The 19,411-nt window shown below is 43.4% G+C and overlaps 1 protein-coding gene across 2 annotated transcripts in view; it reads right to left on the reverse strand.

Annotated features, from left to right (window-relative positions):
• The window catches only part of NSUN2 (NOP2/Sun RNA methyltransferase 2), a 1,231,765-nt gene that overhangs the window by 212,619 nt on the left and 999,735 nt on the right, over positions 1 to 19,411 (reverse strand). For both annotated transcript variants that reach the window (XM_044065403.1, XM_044065402.1), the window contains exon 17: positions 14,127 to 14,265. In XM_044065403.1, coding sequence (XP_043921338.1) covers positions 14,127 to 14,265 — 139 coding nt within the window. The remainder of the gene's footprint in view (positions 1 to 14,126; positions 14,266 to 19,411) is intronic.

Genomic DNA, 19,411 nt, shown 5'->3' on the forward strand with positions numbered 1-19,411 from the left:
ATGGAGTGCGGGACAGAGCCGAAGCAAGGGCCGGGGGTCCGGATGCCCTCAACAGAGCCCTCTCCACCACATCAAAAGCCGAGGGGGAGCCAGCCTCGACAATAGGATCCGAAAGTCGGCTCCCCCTTGGATCCGATGAGTGGATCAGAGCCGGCGCCGAGCCCCTCGGATCAGAGGGAACAGTGCGCTCCGACAGGGACGGCGCCAAAGGCACACTGAGTCCCTCAGATCCGAAGCTCGGGCCAAGGCTCTGAGAGGTCGGATCCGACAAACTCAAGGGCAGGGTTGGATCCGAAGTACCCAGTACTGTCGGCGCCGACCCACCCCCGGCTCCAAAGCTGCCCGGCTCCGAGCGCTCCGAACCCAGGTAGCGGGTCGGAGAAGGAGCTATGGGCTTGAAAAATGGGGTCGAGCTCCCCCCCCAGAGGGGGGGGGGCAGGAGCACTCCCATCTGCATCTGGGACTGGATGAACCTTCGCATCATCCGGTCCAGATCAGCATCGGAGAGGCTGTAGGTAGACCTCGACGAGGCCACCGAGGTAGGCCTTGAGTGCCGCCTTGATAGCCTCGAAGGAGGTCGGGTCTCCTCATCCTCAGGCTCCGGTGAAAAACAAGGAGACCGGAGCCGAGGAGGAGGAGAGCCAGCAGCCAGAGAGGCCGGAGGAGAAGCCCGCTTAGTCGGTGGGGCCGAGACGGAGGTCTCGGCCCGCCGCTTGTGGTGCTTCTCTCTCCGGTCCTTCTTCCTGGCTTCCCTCTCCTCTGAACCCTTAGAGGGAGTTTGAATCCCGGGAGGAGGAGGGGGAGCAGGCAAGGCAGGAACTGCCGGAGCAGTAACCACCAATGGGGCAGGGGCCGAAGCCAAGTCCGGGGGCAAGAGTCCCGCCAAGACCAGCTTCGACCTCCGCTCCTTCAATGCCCTGGGGTTGAACCCTGCACAGATTGAACACCCAGAGGTGAGGTGTTCAACCCCAAGGCATCGAACGCACAGAGTGTGGCCATCAGCAGGGGATAGCTTATGGCCACACTCGGAGCATTTAGAGAAAATAGGCTTTGGGGCCTCAGACATACTGCTGTTTGTTTTTTTTTTTGTTTTGTTTTTTTTTAACAACAAAAAAAAAAAGTAAAGTACAAAAACTACACACTCACGCAAGGCCCCAAAGACAACTCACACACACTACTACCCACCAGCGAGGGGAGGGTAAAAAAGGTAAAGTAAATTAAGCCCAAAAAGATAAAATATATAGGAAACCTAAAACTTTCACACAGATATTAAATGTAAACTAACAAAAAATCTATTTTTCACAAGAAAAATGACTTAGCTCAGGAAAAATCCAGCTGTCACCATGCGCGGCAAACTAGATCTGAGGTCATGTAGGGAGAGCAGGGCATTATGAGCGAGGGGAGGAGAGAGGAGCTCGGATCCATAGCTGGATAAATCATGCCAGTTCGGATCCGATATCGGATCCATACCCACAGGTTGCTGACAAATGAATTCTCCTACTTCAGATGCATCCTTTTAGTCTAACGAGACCAAAAAAGGTCGAAGAAGTAGGAAAAGTAGAAGTTTTGTAAAGACAGCATTTTGAAGGAGGGCACTGTCAGAAAGGTATGTAGCCTGGAAAGGTCCAGAATGGGTCTCCAATGACCCACATTTCTTGGGAACAGGAAGATACTGGAGTAAAATTCCTTTTCATAAAAGGATGTGGGAACTTCTATAATTGCGGTAGCACTGTCACCTCACAAGAGGTTCTCCGGTTCAATTCTCGGCTGGAGTGCCTTCTATGTGGAGTCTGCATGTTCGTAGATACTACACTTGATCTTCACCAAAAGGCCGAGAAGCGATGCCCTCGCTGCGTTCATATGGGTTTTGTCCAGGTACGCCGGTTTCCTCCCATGTTATAAAGACATACATCTGGAGCACTTCTCCAAGGCCTCCACTGAAAATTGGCTTCATTCCAAGTCGGAATTTCCCAGTAAACAAATGTAAAAAAAAAAAAAAAAAAAAATCCCTTGTCCAGCAAGTCTTGTACGATGGCGTCTAGCAGGCGTTATCTAGTTGGAAGGAAGAGAACATATTCCCTGGGAGTTGGACTGCTTTCCCAAGACAAAGAATAACCTTCCTTGATACTGCTTAAGACTCACTTGTCTGAAGTTAGTGCTTCCTAGACGAGCAAGGAGACAGTCTTGTTTGAAAGGGGAGTGTAGAGGTAGGGTTTGGAGGGGGGACGAGTGGCAAATAGTCACATGGGTCTACTACCAAAGTGAAGCCTCCCAGAAGGGGTATTCCTCTGAGTTTTTTCTGGGAATATTTTCTTTGGCATTTGACTTTGCCTGCGATGAGTTCTAGGATCCCTCTTGGGGAAGGAGGTGGAATTAGCTGGATAATGTCTATGGTAACTGGGAACTGCAGGTAGCAAAACCTGACAGCAATCTTTCACTGTTTTGACCTGTCCCTGCAAAGCCTTGAAGAGACTGGCAGCTTCTGAGCTAAAAAGGAGATTGTTATCCAAGGGACAGTAAAATCTTAGACTTGAAAATATGTGGAAGAGGTTGACCCCACAGCCAGGAATACTGCCTGATCACTGAACAAATGGCAGCCACCTTGGAAAAGGCATCCATAGCATCACAACGGCATTTTATACTGTGCCTGGTTATTTTAGAACCCTGGGCCACTGAAGACTGAATGTGTTATTTTGACTCCACAGTCTGTGGCTCTGTGATGGCCTTTTTTAACATCTCTAGCACAGAGAGTAAGTATTTGGTCATGTGAGCTTGGTAGTTTATAGCTCTAAAAGCTAAGGTGGAGAAAGTATACACTCCCCCATCCAGTGCTTGACTGTCCTTGTCAATGGGGAGAACATTAGTGCCAGAGAGCAAATTGAAAGGTTTATCTGAGGCCAGGGAAACCACAGCTGGGTTTGCAACAGAGATTTTTTTTTTAGAGGTACTCAAGTTCTACAAAGTTCCTGATGAACTCATCTGGCCGTTTTGGAGCAGGAGGCTGAAAATCTGGAGCAAAAGAACTGGCATGAAAGGCATCCAAGTAAGCATCTAGCAGTGGGGGAACTGGAGGAGAAGCAGAAGTGCCCATCTCTATTAAGTTGTAGTATCTCTTTTGCAAGTCAACACCTGTCTGGACTGTCATATGTTTCATCATGCCTTGTAAGGTCACTCCAAAGGAGGCTTCTTCCAGGGGGAGTCTGGAGAGAGCGAATCGCCCTCACCTGAGGAAATCTATTCTACAGAGTATAACTAAGAAGAGTTAATTGAGAGAAAGATGAAAATCCCTGTCTGGTTCCTCATCGGAGGAGGAAGAATCCAAGGCCTGTTTATGTGGTGTAGCCAGAAAAGGCTGAGTCACAAAATACGATGACTTCAGAGGCATGATTGCCTTAAATAACCTAAGAAAACTCAATCCATTCTTTCTCCCTGGATGCAGAAGGGGACACTGAATGTTTAATGTTTTTCCTAATATTTTTCATAGTGACGTCTGCCTGAATAAGCTTAAGGGTTCTGAGCCTTAGAGATTTCTATCTGGGAACCAAGAACCTCTTCCCGCATAAGGATCTAAGGGATTCCTTGAGGGCCCTCTGAAATAATGAGTCGCAGTTCATCGAAGCACTCTCATCTGCAAGGCCCTGGGAGCAGTACCAGCCTATGGTGGAGTCGCAGTACAGGGTTCATGAGAAGACGATTGGCATACCACTGGTTTTACTGATTCTAAGACTACGGCCTGTAAGATGGGGTCTAGAAGGTGTATCTGATTGGGAAGAGGAGGAGGTATTCTCCTGTCTATTTTCTTAGGTGGGAATCTGATGTCTGGACCTTCCGATGTGGGGGGCAGGCCATGCATTTCAGATGCTGGGTCTTGAGGAAGGTTATTAAGTGTGGATAGCCTAGACCACAGAGCTTTTGGAATGAACAACCGACAGATGAATCTGGATTTATAGTCGTGTTCTGGGCCTAGACAGATCAGGTACTTATTGGGCAAGTCTTTGCACAGAATATGTCTACCTCTCTCGCACTTAGCCTCCTAGCTGACATCCAACAATAATTAGCAAAATAGTCAAAAGTTTACAAGTAAGGATCCCCAAAGGGGCATTTATCTGATCTGACAAGTAAAGTTATGGTACCATACGACTAAATGATTACAATCTGTCAGAAGTAATGACCTGCATTTGGGATGGTGGCGAGATAGTCTTAGAATCTTGTACGTACGTTCAGTTTTATACCCCAATGCTTACAAGTGGTGGTCATCATACAGATGTACATCCTAGGAAGGTGAAGTTTGGTATCCCATCCAGATGTCAGAAAGTTACAACCAATCTGTTAAGAATACTGCAACAGTGACTCTCCCAAGACATCTTCACTACCAACAAAACCAAACCCGTAATTCCCACAACTGTGTTACAAGACTCAATAAAGTAAACATAAATTAATATCTGCTAAACACTGGGTTGAAGTGAGTGGAAGAAGATGTCACATGTCTGAGTCATGTAGTTACAAAGCTCACGTTTGTAACAAAACTGCCAAGACAGTTGTGTCTACAAGTGGGAACCAGTTCATTTCTGCTGCCTGTCATCAACGGCTGTCACATTAGTAAACATTCAGTAAATAATTTTCCTCAAGCTGATGACAGGATTCTGTGGTCAGTCTTCTTGCACCTCATGAGTCAGAGTCCTTTCATTAACTCCTACAGCTCCCTCAGTAGTTAGACCCTTCTGCTGTTCATCATGGTGTTCTGCAAAGACTTCCTCTGTGAGGTCTGGTACACCAGGTACAAAGCAAGAACAGCTTTATTAAATGTCATCCAAGTCAGGTGTCATCTTTGAGGGTGGTGAAGGCATTTAACCTCACAGTTTACGTCTAACTAATGTGATTGGTTTCACATCTAGACATTAAGCAAATATGTTGAAAAATATACTCAAGTGCAATGGTTGTCTAGAAATGTTTAACTGAGGATTAGTCAGACATTGTACATTCCTGATATCACTTGCCAATTAGAACTTTATCCAACGGCTGCACTACAGAGGCTGTACTGGGTTGGGTAGTATCAATTTTTCCGCTTCTGTAGAACAGATTTTTGTGGAAGCCCTCTGCATTTAAATACTGCATAACCAGTACTTAAAAAGATACTACTACTATTACTGTGTAGCCATTACGAAAAGATTTTAGTTGTCATCCAGACTCTGGCATTACTTTTTCAAGATTATAGGTAGGTTGTGAATATAACTGAAAACACCTAGAGCACAGTGACTTTCCTATCACCAATGGTTTTAATCTGCTTATATTATCCGATCATACTGCTACCCAGACTGCGGTGGTGGTGCTGCGGTAGTGTTGTCGCCTCACAGTAAGACGTTGCCCTGTTCGATTCTCAGCTAGAGCGTCTTCTGTGTGGAGACGTGCATGAATGGGCGTACCTTCGTTGAAGGTTGTGCGTCAGGGCCGGCAACTCGACACATAAAAATCTACTGCCAATCATTAGCGGACCAGAGTTCCTCTGTGGCGACCCCTAAAAGCCGAAAGACACAAAGTACAGTTGTGTACCTACCATAAATGCAGATGTTAGAGTGTATTCACTGTTGCAGTCATTACACTTGGGTTATCCTGTTGCAGGCTACCTACAGTCGGCCAGAGTTCCAAAGTCTAGGTCCGGCGTCGGTTGCTGTCGCTTCTTCCCTGACGTCAGTGTGCCAGGGGTATAAAAAGATGCAACAGACGCCATTTTCTTCAGTTTTTCTTGCCCCAGATGTCAGGTGCCCCCAAATAGGAAGGCTGGAAAGAATTATGCCAAAAAACATGCATGTAATAAAATAAACATTGCCTTCATCTACAAGCAAATACACCACATAGGTTGTATAGAGTTGAGAAATACAGAAAAGTCCCAGCAATGAAAAGGGGGATGGTGGGTGGGTAACCTGGACTGCAACAGTGAATACACTCGAACATCTACATTTATGGTAGGTACACAACTGTACTATGTTCGTGTTTCACTGTTGCAGTCATTACACTTGGGTAGAATCCCAAAGCTGAGGTTGGGTGGCTGGGCCTAAATAGGATTTGGAGAGGCTACCAGGCCCTGCAGAACTGTAGTGGCAAAGCCTGCTCTGGATATAGAGTAGAGAGATAAGTGGTAGTGCTTGGTGAAAGTGTGCACTGAACTCCAGGTTGCAGCTTCTAAAATGTCTTTCGTTGGTACTCCTCTGAGAAAGGCTGCTGAAGTGGCTGCTGCTCTGGTAGAATGTGGCCTAATGCCCTTAGGCACTGATTTGCCATGATGTGCATAGCAGAAGCGAATGCAGTGTCCTATCCATTTTGAAATAGTCTGTTTTGAGATAGGCTTTCCTTGTGATCCTGCAGCATAAGCTACAAAAAGTTCAGTTTTTCTGAAAGCTTTTGTTTTGTCCAAGTAGAATCGTGGCTGTCTGTGTATGTCCATAGTGTGCAGAAGTCTCTCCCCTTTATTCTGGGGATTCGGATAGAAAGTTGGCAAATGAATGGTTTGGTTAAGAGCCACACCGGAAACCACCTTTGGCATAAATGTTGGATTTGTCCTTAGAGAGACCCTGTCCTGATGAAAAATGATGAAAGGTTCCACTGCCATTAATGCAAAAGTAAAAATCCAGCACCCCGAGTAGGTGTAGCAGAATACTCATTTATCGGTTTCAGCAATTAGCTTTCTTCAGTGGTATGGTCATGATAATTAAACAGACCCTATTTATAGGTAATTCAAATAAAAAGATATGACATCACTTCCTGTTTATATAAATTATAAAAAAACAATATTATAATTCATGACCAAAAAATGTGAATGAAATATGACAATGACAAAAAGAGAGATATAACTAACAATAAACCATCATAATTTTAAACCAACATGTATTCCCAAAATTGGAATACTTAAAACATATTGTTTGATAATGATAATAATCGTATCGGACCTGTGAAAACTATGTCGAGGTCAGAACAAAAGATGAAAATGTATATAACAATTTTGAAATAATGATAACAGGTAGTTCATCATAATTTATCATTGAGACCTGGCGGAAACAAACCACTTAATTTGATTATCCATTTGGTTCCCTTACTGTTTAACAGTTTGTGCCATCCAGTTTTAAAAGCTCTATAACCAACAATCTTGTCAATGCAAATGAAAGAAAATTGAGCCGTTTTGTGTACAACAGTATGTTTACACAGAGAATTTGTAGCTCTAGCATTTCTTATATCTCCTAAATGCTCAGAGATACGAATACGTAACTGTCTAGATGTTTGTCCAATGTAAAATGCCAGACATGTACATGTGGCCATATAGATCACCCAGTCCGTGCTGCAACTGGCAAAATGATTGATGTTAAATATCCTGCCTGTATTCTTACTGGTAAATTCCTTTGTTGTGAATATATATTTACAGAAAGAGCAGTGACCACAGGGATGACAGCCAATTAATCCATCTCCTAATAGAGTAGTCTGGGTCATGCAGACATCCTGAGATGTAATTCTTTTCTAATGTGAGAAATGTGATCCCAGAGTTTTGCCTTTACGGTAGGAATAAAGACATCTGTCATCTAACCACTTAGCCAAGTGTGTGCTGGTTCGCAGTATATTCCAGTGATTGCTGATTATGTCCTGTAATTGGTAATTAATGCCTGTAACTCTGAGACTCTTCTTGCTGAAGTTATTGCTAGGAGCAGAACAGTTTTCCATGATAAGAATTTTATATCAGCTGTGTTGGCTGGCTCAAAAGGAGGCAGTGTGAGTTTTTCTAAAACAAAATTGAGGTCCCAAGTAGGTATTGGTGCTCTCCTTGGGGGTCTTATGTTTCTTGCCCCTCTGAGGTACTGCCTTAGTAGTGGATGGGAAAAAATAGGAGGTTCCGTATTGTAATGACCTGAAATGACAGAGGCATGGATCTTAATAGATGAAAAGGATAGGCCTTTGTCCAGCATCTCAATTAGGTATTGTAAAATCTGAGGTATATTTGGAACAAGTGGTTCGAGTCCTTGTGCCTGGTTCCAAGCACAGAATCTCTTCCATTTTTTTGCGTAAGAGTTCCTAATGCTGGGCCTCCTGGCTTCTAAAATGACATCCATAACAGCTTTAGAGAGAGGTGTGGTCTGAGTGACTGTTATCTGCCATGCAGCCAGACTTAAGGTTCTGAGTTGACTGTGTAGAATCTGATTGTTTCGTTGAGTCAGAAGATAAGGGATTTGAGGCAAAGGCCAGGCTGGGCCTTGAGACAAGCTTCTCTTATTTGACTTTTAGGAGTACCTTGGGAAGAAGAGGCAGTGGAGGGAAGGCATAAACTGTCAGGGTTTTCCAGCTGAATGAAAGAGCATCCACTTTCCATGCTTGTGGGTGATAAGTTCTTGTGCAGAATTTCTGTAGTTGGCAGTTGTGAGGGGAGGCAAAAAGATCTATGTCTGGGCACCTCCATTTCCTTATGCTGAAGACCTGTATTTAGTTTCCATTCGTGTGGATCCATGAGATTTCTGCTTAGTTTGTCTGCCAGTATATTTTTCTTTCCTGGCAGGAATTGTGCCTGCAGATGTACTTGATAGGTCAGTGCTGTGTTCCACAAAGTCATGGCTTGCCTGCAGAGGGGGTAGGAATGTGTGCCCCCTTGCTTGTTTATGTACCACATAACTGTGGTGTTGTCCGTCTTTAGTAATAGTTGTCCTGGATGTAGTAGATCCTTGAAGGCTGTCAGGGCATTCTGTACAGCTAGCATCTCTTTTTGATTGATGTGAAGATGCATTTGTTTGTTGGGCCACGTGCCCTGAATACATTTCCCTGCCATGTGTGCCCCACAGGCATAATCCGATGCATCTGTTGTTATTATCTGCCTGGCTGTAGGTAAGGTGAAAGGCTGTCCCTTGTTGTGGTGACAGGCCTGGGACCACCATCGAAACTCCTGTTGTAGACAGGGAATTATAGTTACTATTGTTTCCGGGCTGTGGCAATGTTGAGTCCAGACACTTTTTGGATACCACTGTAGTGTCCTCATATGCAGTCTTGCATATGGAATTAGTAGAATGCAGGATGCCATGAATCCCAGGGCCTGCAGAATTTTTCTTGCAGGGAGCTGGGTCTTTGTTGCCATCATTTGAAAGTAATGAGTCTGTTGCCTTTGTTTGTCTGGCGTGAGATAAGCCATCTGGGCAGTTGTATTTAAGCTTGCACCCAGGAATATTATCTCTTGAGAGGGCACTAGTTTTGATTTCTTTTCGTTTACTGTGTACCCTAGGCAAATTAGTAATCTTTTTACAAATGCCAGATGTTTTAGTAGAATATCCTTGCTCTCTGCTTGAATAAGGCAGTCGTCCAAGTAGGGGTATATTTGAATTCCTCTTTGTCTGCAAAATGCAATTACTGGTGCCAGGCATTTTGTGAAGACCCTGGGCGCAGTAGATAAGCCAAAGGGCAATGCAGAGAATTGGTAATGCTTTGAGCCAGCTATTAATCTGAGGTATCTTCTGCAAGATTGTCTGATTGGGACATACAAGTATGCCTCCTTGAGGTCCAAGGTAACTAGCCAAGCCTTCTTGCCCAGCATGGGTAGAAGTTGCTGAAGTGTTAACATTTTGAATTTTGGAACATCCAGGAAAGTATTTAGGGTTGACAAGTCCAGTACTGGTCTCCGGGCTTTGTCCTTTTTGGGTACTAGGAAAAGTCTTGAGTAAAATCCTTGTCCCTGTTCTTGCTGTGGTACTCTTTGAATAGCTCCCATGTCCATGAGAGCAGCAATTTCCTTTTGTGCCTTTGTCCATTGGTTTTGTGGCAGGTCCGGCAAACCTTTCGATTTTGGAAGGGTGTGAAAGTGGAAACTGTAACCCTGACAAACTATATTCAGTACCCATTTGTCCTGGGTGATTATGTGCCAATTTTGTGTGAAAAGTGCTAGCTTTCCCCCAGGGGTGCTGCCAAAAGGTAAGTGCTTGGCCTTTGTAGAGGAAAGTCATTGGGACTGTTTCCTGTAAGGTTGTGATTTGTCTTCTCCTCCTTTGGGGGCAGAAGCACCCCATTGTTTAGGTCTGTAGGAGCCTTGGGGCTGAGATCTGCCTCTTAGGCATCTGTATCTGCCTCTTTGTGGTCTGTCTGACACCTGAAAGGACCAATTTTGTGAAGGCCAGTTTCTACTACACCTAGGCGGTTGAACCTGTAAGAAATCCTTTACTGTCTGCATAGATTTTGCCTTATCCTCCATTTTCTTTAACACCTCTTCTGCCTTAACACCAAACAAAGTATCATGCTGTAGTGGAGCATCTAGTAATTTTACTTTAACATGTTCAGGTAAACTTTGTTCTTTCAACCAAGCATGCCTTCAAATGACAGAGCCTGTAACTGCGGCTCTGCAAGAAGCTTCTAATGAACCAAAACCACACTGCAGAGTATGTTTTCCCACTTGTTCAGCTGCATGCAATAATTCCTGCATTTCCTTATTGTCAGGATTTTCTGAATTTGTAAGCATTTTCTGTTTTAACAAAGACATGAGGTACTGTTTATATTTAAGCATGTGAAACTGGCAGTTTAAAGCCCTTACAGCTAAAGTAGCAGAAGTGTAAACTTTTTTCCCCCATCTATCCAGAGCTCTAGAATCCCTATCAGAGGGGACAGGGTTTTTTGCAGTGGAAGCTTTAACCCCTTTGGGACCCTGAGAAATTGTTTCTGGGTCAGCAGCAGGGTTTTTATAAAGAAATTTATGAGTCAGGGACCCTGTAATACCTGTCTGGCTTGACTGGTGCAGGGGGTAAAGAATCAGGAGACAGACTGGATTCAGGGAAAACATCACCAACAATATCAAGCACAGGGGGGATAGCCAGAGGCCTGTGCTGGGGCAGTAAAAGAAAGTCTCTGAGCCTTTTCTTGGATTCTGAATAAGTGGAAATGCTCCCTCATGGTGTGTAGAGTTTCCCCAAAAGAATAATCCTCAGGTGGAGAGGCTGAAGGTATAGATTCTTCAGCATCAGAGTCCTCATAGGGAGGGAGAGAATAGCCCTGATCTGAAGAGGAATCAGAGGAAATAGAAACCTGGTCAGAGGAATCATAGTCAGCATCTTGCCTAGGCTTTTTGTCAGGGGGGGGCTGGGAACCCCTGATCAAAGTAATTAAGTCTTCGGCCATTTTAAGCATCTGTTTCTTTGGCATGGATGACTGTCCACGAGAATGCTGTACTTGTTTCCTTGTCTTTAATGGTGTCTTTGACTGCACCTTGGCTGCTGCAGAGGACTTAATAGTAAGCTGTGAAGGTCTGAAAACACCCTCAGAAGACGATGCCTGCTCAGCGGCTCCGGACCCATCTGAGGGAATAGTTTCCATAGGCCCAATACCTTGAGTATCCAGAGGCCTAGCTGTCTCCACATGGGAGTCAGATACGGCCTGTGGCTCTGAGGTAGTCAGGGGCTGCGAAAGCGCCTCACTGAAAACCGGCGAACTGGCCTAGAAGAGACTTTGTCGTCGGTTTTGGACCTCGGATGCCTGTCCTTTTCCTTGTCTTTGTGCTTTTTGTGAATTCCGATCATCGGTTGTTCCGACGGCATTATATAGTTGAACCTTCGGCCAAAATAATGTAAAGCAAAATCAAACCGTTTAATAGTGCATTTGTTGAATCTAGCACAAAACCGACAACTAGTAACGTCGTGGTCAAGGCCTAGGCAAGTAATACAGTAAGAGTGAAAAGTCCTTATGAGGTATTTGCTTCCCACAAGAAATACAATTGTTAACTTTTACTGACATCGGTCTGGAGCAAGAAAAAGTTTCCCCAATGGGGTACTTAGCTTTATTGAAGACTTCGGTTCTGAAACTCTATTTCAAAAATCTCAGGAGTCAGCCGACCGGCACTTGCGAACTGCTTTTGCTTCGGGCACCGCGCGACAAGAAAGACTGAAGAAAATGGCATCGGTTGCATCTTTTATACCCCTGGCGCACTGATGCCAGGGAAGAAGCGACAGCAACCGACGTCGGACCTAGACTTTGGAACTCGGGCCGACTGCGGGTAGCCTGCCAGCAGGATAACCCAAGTGTAATGACTGCAACAGTGAAACACGATGATCATCAACAACTGCTACCCAGAAAAAGGGGGAAGGATACTTACTTTTTACTCTGGAATTACTTTTTCTTGTTTAGAAAGTGTGATTCTACCACTACAGAACTATTCAAGCACATACCCTTCTATTGGTGCTTAAAATGAAAATTGAATGGTTCCACAGTAGCACTGTCTACAGACACACATTCACTATATACCGTAACACAATGCAGACCCTATGCCTGTTTTTAAAATAAGAAGCCAGCATGGGCTACCTTTAAATGTCTCACTTTTCAGCTGCGCTGGATGAAAATGGTAGAAAATCTTCTGCTTTCTTGTTCTTGGCATAACTCTTAACCAGTCAGGGGCAAATCCAGGAATAATCAGGGACAATTTCAAAATACTGGGCGGTGCAGTGGTGCAGCAGTTAACATTGTCACCTCAGAGCAAGTAATTCTCCAGTTCAATTCTTGGCTGGGGTGCCTTCTGTGTGGAATTTGCACATTCTCCCTACATTAATGTGAGTTTCCTCCCACATTCCACAGACATGCGTCTGAAGCATTTCTCCCCGAGCCTCCTCTGAAAATAGGCTCTGCCCTAGTCGGACTTTCCCGGTCAACAAATGTGAAGTAAATAAATAAATAAATACATACATAGACTGATAGAATAAGAAAATAGGAATTAATATACATTTTGTAAAGTAAAAGAAATCAATAACTCTAATTACTGTCATTATTTATTAATGTAATTTGCCATTTTTTCTCCAAATGTTACCGGTTTTAGGAGAAATTCATTGGGACAGAACTAAAATTTGAGTCACAATCAGGCAAAGCTGAGAGTTATACTTGTTCAGTGTCCATTGCTGACTAAGAAGCATGTTATTTTTCTATTGTATATATAGCAGAGGACAAAGTCTTGCTTAAAAAACACATATTTTTTTCAGACACAGTCTCAGCAACAGCCAAAATGCTGTTTTTTTTTTTGACCAGTCATACATGATTTACAGCCCACAGGTAACATCTTCAGCAATATTTTTAACAAAATCTCCCTTTATCCCTCAGTCACTGTAAGGCCTCTCTACTAAAGATAATAGTGGTGCGTTTCTATTTCACTGACAGCTTAGAGAAAAATACACAAGTTACTGGCGTGGTGTTCATCCATAAATACCACTGGTCCACTGCCTAATCAGAACAGTTCCTTAATTAACTCAGTTCATTGGTAAATTACCAATACCTGAATGCTAACAAGGACGCTACACTTCAGGGCACAGCACCAGATTGCATTCATGAAAGAGATGCAAAAACAGCACTAGCTAAGTCAGTCAGTGGCTAAAACAATACAATCAAGACTTCTCAATCATTTTTGTGCACTCCTCCTAAGAAGATAATTCAGTAAGACAAAGCATAGCTTAAAATATGCCTTTATGTATTAAAGTAACATGGATGTTTGTGGTTCCAGTGTTATCCGTGTTATAAACACTGTTCCACAACAATGAAGTATGTAACTGTGGCTATTACAGCTTCACAGCTTCAGATCTTGCAACATTTTATTTCAAACTGAAAACTAATCTTCATCCAACAAAATGTCAAGACATTTTATGGCTCATGAAGCTTAAACAAACCTAACATTCTAAATTGTCTAATGATGTACTTATTCTCACCTGACAGGATTATGCTTATACAGTGGGGCTCATGCACAATAACCTAACTTAATAAGGTTATTTTTTAAATTTTTTTCAGAACATAACCAAAATACTATATGTATCAGAAACAGAATACAATTAGCCCTTAGATTATGATCCAAATAGGTCACACCACCAAAGTGTGCATGACAGAGATGCAAAACACTGGCTAAGTAAATTGATTGCTAAAACAATATAATGAAGGAATTTGCACATAACTGCTTGAGGTTCTTCCATACCTTTAACATTCATTATTGACAGACATTTAAGCTCAGTACAGAACAGCTGCAGGTATTTGTGCTTTGCTCAGTTATTACATACATGTCATGCATATATTTCATATGCAAGTGAATCGATCAGATCATTAAAAAATACTTGTGAAAAACAGTACAAACAATAAGAGCACACAAGAACACTTACCAAGCTGTTTGGCTTGTTTCTGTGCATCAGCACCAAATTTTCTAAGGAATGGATTTTCTTGGGTTAACAATATCTGAACATCCTCAATAGTCACACTGATAATTCTTGCACGGATGTATGGATAAAGTGTGTAGATACCCTGCAAATAAATAAAGTTAACCTTCTATTGCAAAACTTTAGAATACTATGGCAGAAATGTATTCAAAATGCAAGACAAACACAACATAGAGAAAACACAAAAATGCATCTGAAAAATGCAGAACTGTAATAATGAGTGGAATAAATTATGTCAATCTGGACTTATTTTTGTGATCTTGACCATGCTCAGGTATTTATATTCCCTACAATACATAACCCGTTTGTGGTCTCCTGCAGTTTATAGTGCACTAGTAAAGACAGCACTGTCCCACACAGTTAGCATAATGAAAGCTGATAAGAGTTTACAAGTTGTCAAAAACATTTATGAGCAAATTTTTAAGGGTGTTTCCCAGATCACATCTATAAATTAGAAATATTAGGTGGTTAAAGCTGCTTACTAAAACACTACTTTTTATCAGTAAATGCAAACCTCCTTTACCACATTTACTAAAAATCCACTCTGATTTTTGTATGCAAAATTAAGTCCTTCTTAGTAGTGGTGGGCAAGCCAGATTCAGCTCAAGTATAAGCTTGGCTTGAGCTTTTGGTCTGCCAAGTTAAACAGGAAGGGATGAGCTAAGCTGTGTTTTGTAAGTAGCTACTGATTCTAGACCTGTAGATTATGGAGTGCTCTCTGCTAGCTCAGGTCTACATATTTTAGCTCTGTGGTTAGCTCAGACTTCAGTGTGAGCAGTACCACAGAGCTCATAGCTAGCCAGAAAAAGTACAGTTGTGTAAAATCTTACCATTACAGTAGATGTCTTTCTCTTCATTGCTGAAGTATTCTTTACCCAAGGGATCTCCTGCCAAGGAGAGCACAATGTCCAGCCAGTATACCAAAGCTTTTAGTTCTTACAGGCATCACACGTCCCTGTGCTAGGTGTAGGGCATAAAGGTGACAGGCGGATGCACACACTCAGAAAAGAAAAAGCCTCAGGAGGAACAGAATGCCTTTATGGACAAAGACAAGTTCATCCATAAGAAAAAAGGAAGAAAAACGAGCCTCTCAGCCAGGAGGCCAAGAAATGCACATGGCAAGCGATAGAGCAGAGGGGGGTAAGAAAGAGGGAGCGAGCTAATAGGTGCAACAGTGAAGAGAAGGACATCTACTGCTATAGTAAGACTTTACACAACTGTGTTATGTCCTTCCATTTCACTGTTGCAGTATTCTTCACCTGAGAGAGAGCACAAAAGCTCAAGAGGAAGCCTGGGAGGAGGAAGACACAGAAAAGTCCTCTACAGACTCGTGCAGGATACCTGGCAAAACCTGCCGTAGTCCTGGAAATAACATCCAATTTGCAAAGCTTAGTAAAAGAATGAACAAAGGACCAAGCAGAAATCTCAAGGATGGAATTGGTATACAGACCCTTGAAAAAAGCACCAGAGGAGGCAACTGCCCTAGTAGAGTGTGCCTTTACTGATGAGGAAAGACATTTTCCATGAAGAGAAACAAATGACATCCAGGAAGAGACAGCTTGTTTACAGACAGCCAAACCCAAAGTCTTGGGATGAAAAGAAACAAAAAGCTGCTCCGACATGCGAATAACTTTAGTTTTACTCAAATACTACCCGAGCTGACTATGCAAATCCAAGGTGTGAAGAACTTTCGCAAAAACAGACTGCGGAGAAAGAAAAAAGGAAGGAAAATGAATAAACCGCTTGGGCATAAAAGAAGGCTTTAGTATGAAGAGACTCCTTATCTTTGTGGAAAACAGAAAGGAGGAATAGTCATGACAGTCTGAAGTTCAGGCACTCTCTTGGCTGAAGTGAGGGCCAAAAGAACAGTAGTCATCCTAGTACAATATTGTACGGGCACCAGAAAGAAAATCGCTTACACTTGGACATGCATATGATTTCCTGGTAGTGGGTTTCCTAGCCTCCTGCAGAGCCTGAAGAATGTCCTTAGAAAAGAGGTGCCCGAACAGGATCAAAACCTCATCACCCACAGCTCCTGTTGAACAGTGGACAAGTGAAGAGGGATAAGAGAGCCCTTGTCTTGTGCGAGAAGATCCACCTGGTGAGGTAACCTATGTGATTGCCCCTGGCCAAGTAAAAAAGAAGGGAGAACCATGCTCTCTGGGCCAAAATGGCCTGTTCTTGCGCAAAAGTCATGGTAACAGAGGAAAGGTGTACAGAAACATCACCTTTCAAGGAAATTGCAGGAATTCTACTTTCCAAGCCAGAAGACTTGGAACTCTGGACCCGAAGAGAGGAAGGTGAGTCTTCAGAGTGGAAGCAGAAAGATATACCTGAGGAATACCCAACCAATTGACAATGCCCAGGAAGACATCTGTGAAGCATCCATTCTTGAGATTGTGTGCTGGACCTGCTCAAGGAGTCTTCCCCTAAACTGTGCTCTGAGGGAATGCAAACTGCCTGAAGAGTCACTTGATGCTGGATACCTAGACCTCAGACATTAAGAGCTAGTCTGCAAAGAAGATAGGACTTTGTGCCCCCTTGCTTGCTGACATATCACATCACTGTGATATCATGTCTGCAAACTTTGAGGAGCCAAAGATAAAAAAGGGAATGAAAAGCCTAAAAAGCCAGAAGCAGAGCCCTTGTCGTCTTTATACTGATGTGGTCTGACATCCGAAGAGGAGGCCAGTGATCCCGAATCTTCAGGAACGCCACAGAAGGCACCCCACCCCTTGTCTGAGGTATCTGTGAAGAGTTCCTTAGATGGAACTTCAGCTTCAAAAAGGAAGGTATGGGTTAAAAAAAAGTTGATGAATCCACCACAGTGATGGTCATAGGAATCTTCTCTTGAACTAAGACCGGAGGAATCCCCTTCAGCCCTTTGAAATTAATCAGCAGAGGTTTCTCCCTCAAGGTCAGGTACACACTGTTGAAAAACATCCAAGGATGTGTGAGAAACTGATCCATGCCAGCCTTGGACAAGATCACAGCAGAGGAATCCAAAGCAACTACCTGATGGCCCTCCAGACTTTCACCAACCTTGAGAGAGAGCCGTCCAGGGGAGGTTGGACAGCAGCCATATCAGACCTAACATTTTTGGCCTTCTTCTTGGCAGATGGCTGGCCCTAGGGAGAGGAGGATTCTGCCACTGCACCCTAAGCCAACAACTTAAGACATTGCATCTCTAGGTATATGGACAAAGGAAAGAGATGACTACATACAGTCTTTGGCACAAACACTTGATGGAGCCCTGTATGATCATGGAAAGCACCCAAACAGAACAGAATGTGGCAGTCGTTATGAGGAATCTGCCTTACACACTGACATTTCCTCTTTTTAGATGACATGAGCACAATAATCACAAGTAAGAGAAAAACACCCTATTGGGCACTTATTTGTAAATATAGCTTGGTAACCAGCACAACAGAAGGGTGTTCAGACAAACGTTAAACAACTGAGTTCAGACTGGTGGCAAAGTTCTGACTGCATGCATCTGTATGTCACCTTCACGCCCTACTCCTTGTGTGGGGAGCATACGTGTGACAAATGACACCTGTAAGAACAGAAAGCTTTGGTATACTGGCCGGACATTGGGATATCCTCTGCAGGAGATTCCTTAGGTAAAGGATAATGCAACAGTGATATGAAAGGACATCAATTTAACCAGTTGCTATCAGTAATGTTGTAGATATCACTTTATGATTTGTAAATGTGCATAGGTAACAGCTTTTAACCTGCTTAGACAAAGATTTTTTTTTAATTTTATTTAACATTTGTTTACTGGGAAAGTCAGACTTGGAACAAGCTCATTTTCAGCGCAGGCCCAGGGAGAAATGCTCCAGATGCATGTCTTTGTAATGTGGGAGGAAACTGGAGTACCTGGAGGAAACCCACACAAATACTGGGAGAATATGCAGACTTCCCACAGAAGGCACCCCTGCCAAGAAACAAACCGGAGAACATCTTGCTGTGAGGCAACAATGCAAACTGCTGCACCACTGTATCGTCCAAAAGATCTGGGGTTTGCTTTAGTCCAACTGTGCAGCTGCCTATTGTTTAAATCACTGGAGTGAAGCACTTTGAATCAGCATTACTGTCATTGTCTTACAGGAGTGGGTCCGAGTTGGGGGACAGCCTGCAGAGCAGTACCCCCACCAAATTAACTTGGAGAAGCCATTTTTTTTTTATTTTTATTTTTTGTGGGAACCCATGTTTAATTTGAAGTTAATGTGTTCTGTTGAAGGAGCAGAATCTGTCAATGAGCAATGGGGTCTTTATGTTTATCTAAAAATTTCATAGTTAGAGGTGTTGTACCCTTTTTCAGATGCAGCAGATTTCACTAGGACAGTATATGCATGTTTGTCCCCATGTACCTTATTAGAAGTCTCTAGATTTTTTTTTTTTTTTAATATTGTAAGCCATCTTATGGCAACAATACCTGGACAAAGGTGGACGAAACAACTATTTAACTCTCTCTGGTCTTTCTCTCTCATTTTTCTAAATATATTTTTTGAAGTGAAAGCCAAACACACTTTTATCCAGAAGGCCTAGATTCTCAATCAGGCAAACCCATGTATAATTTGTGCTGCTTGCTATGTACCTCTACTGAACCATATCAACACTGTATAGTAGATTTTTCCACACTGAAAGCGATCTGTTTACATCTAGTAATTTTCTCTTTCTTGGCCTCATCGGGGATCTCTTATAACAAATTGCTATTTCCTTGTGGAATCCTCCTTCATCCATCCACAACTCCCTTTCCCATTTTTTCACATGTGGTCGGGGTGCCACTTCCATAGTGACAATCATCTAGAGCCGAGGTTCACACAGCTGGGTGGTTAGCCCTGCAGAGGCTGTTCTTCCATAACAGACACACAGACAGAGGCACACAGACAGAGACACACACACACAGAGACACACACACACACACAGACAGAGACACACACACACACAGAGAAATACACAGAGAGAGAGACAGAGAGAGAGACAGAGAGAGACACACAGATGCGCGCACACACACAGACAGACGCACACACACAGACGCGCGCGCACACACACAGACAGACGCACACACAGACGCACACACACACAGACGCACACACACACAGACGCACACACACACAGATGCACACACACACAGATGCACACACACACAGATGCACACACACACACACACACACACACATCTATGGCCTCAGAGTGTCCAGTCCACTATTTAATAATAGACA

Source organism: Protopterus annectens, chromosome 3.part0, assembly GCF_019279795.1.
Source record: "Protopterus annectens isolate FY-2018-M chromosome 3.part0, PAN1.0, whole genome shotgun sequence".
Lineage (NCBI taxonomy): Eukaryota > Metazoa > Chordata > Ceratodontiformes > Protopteridae > Protopterus > Protopterus annectens.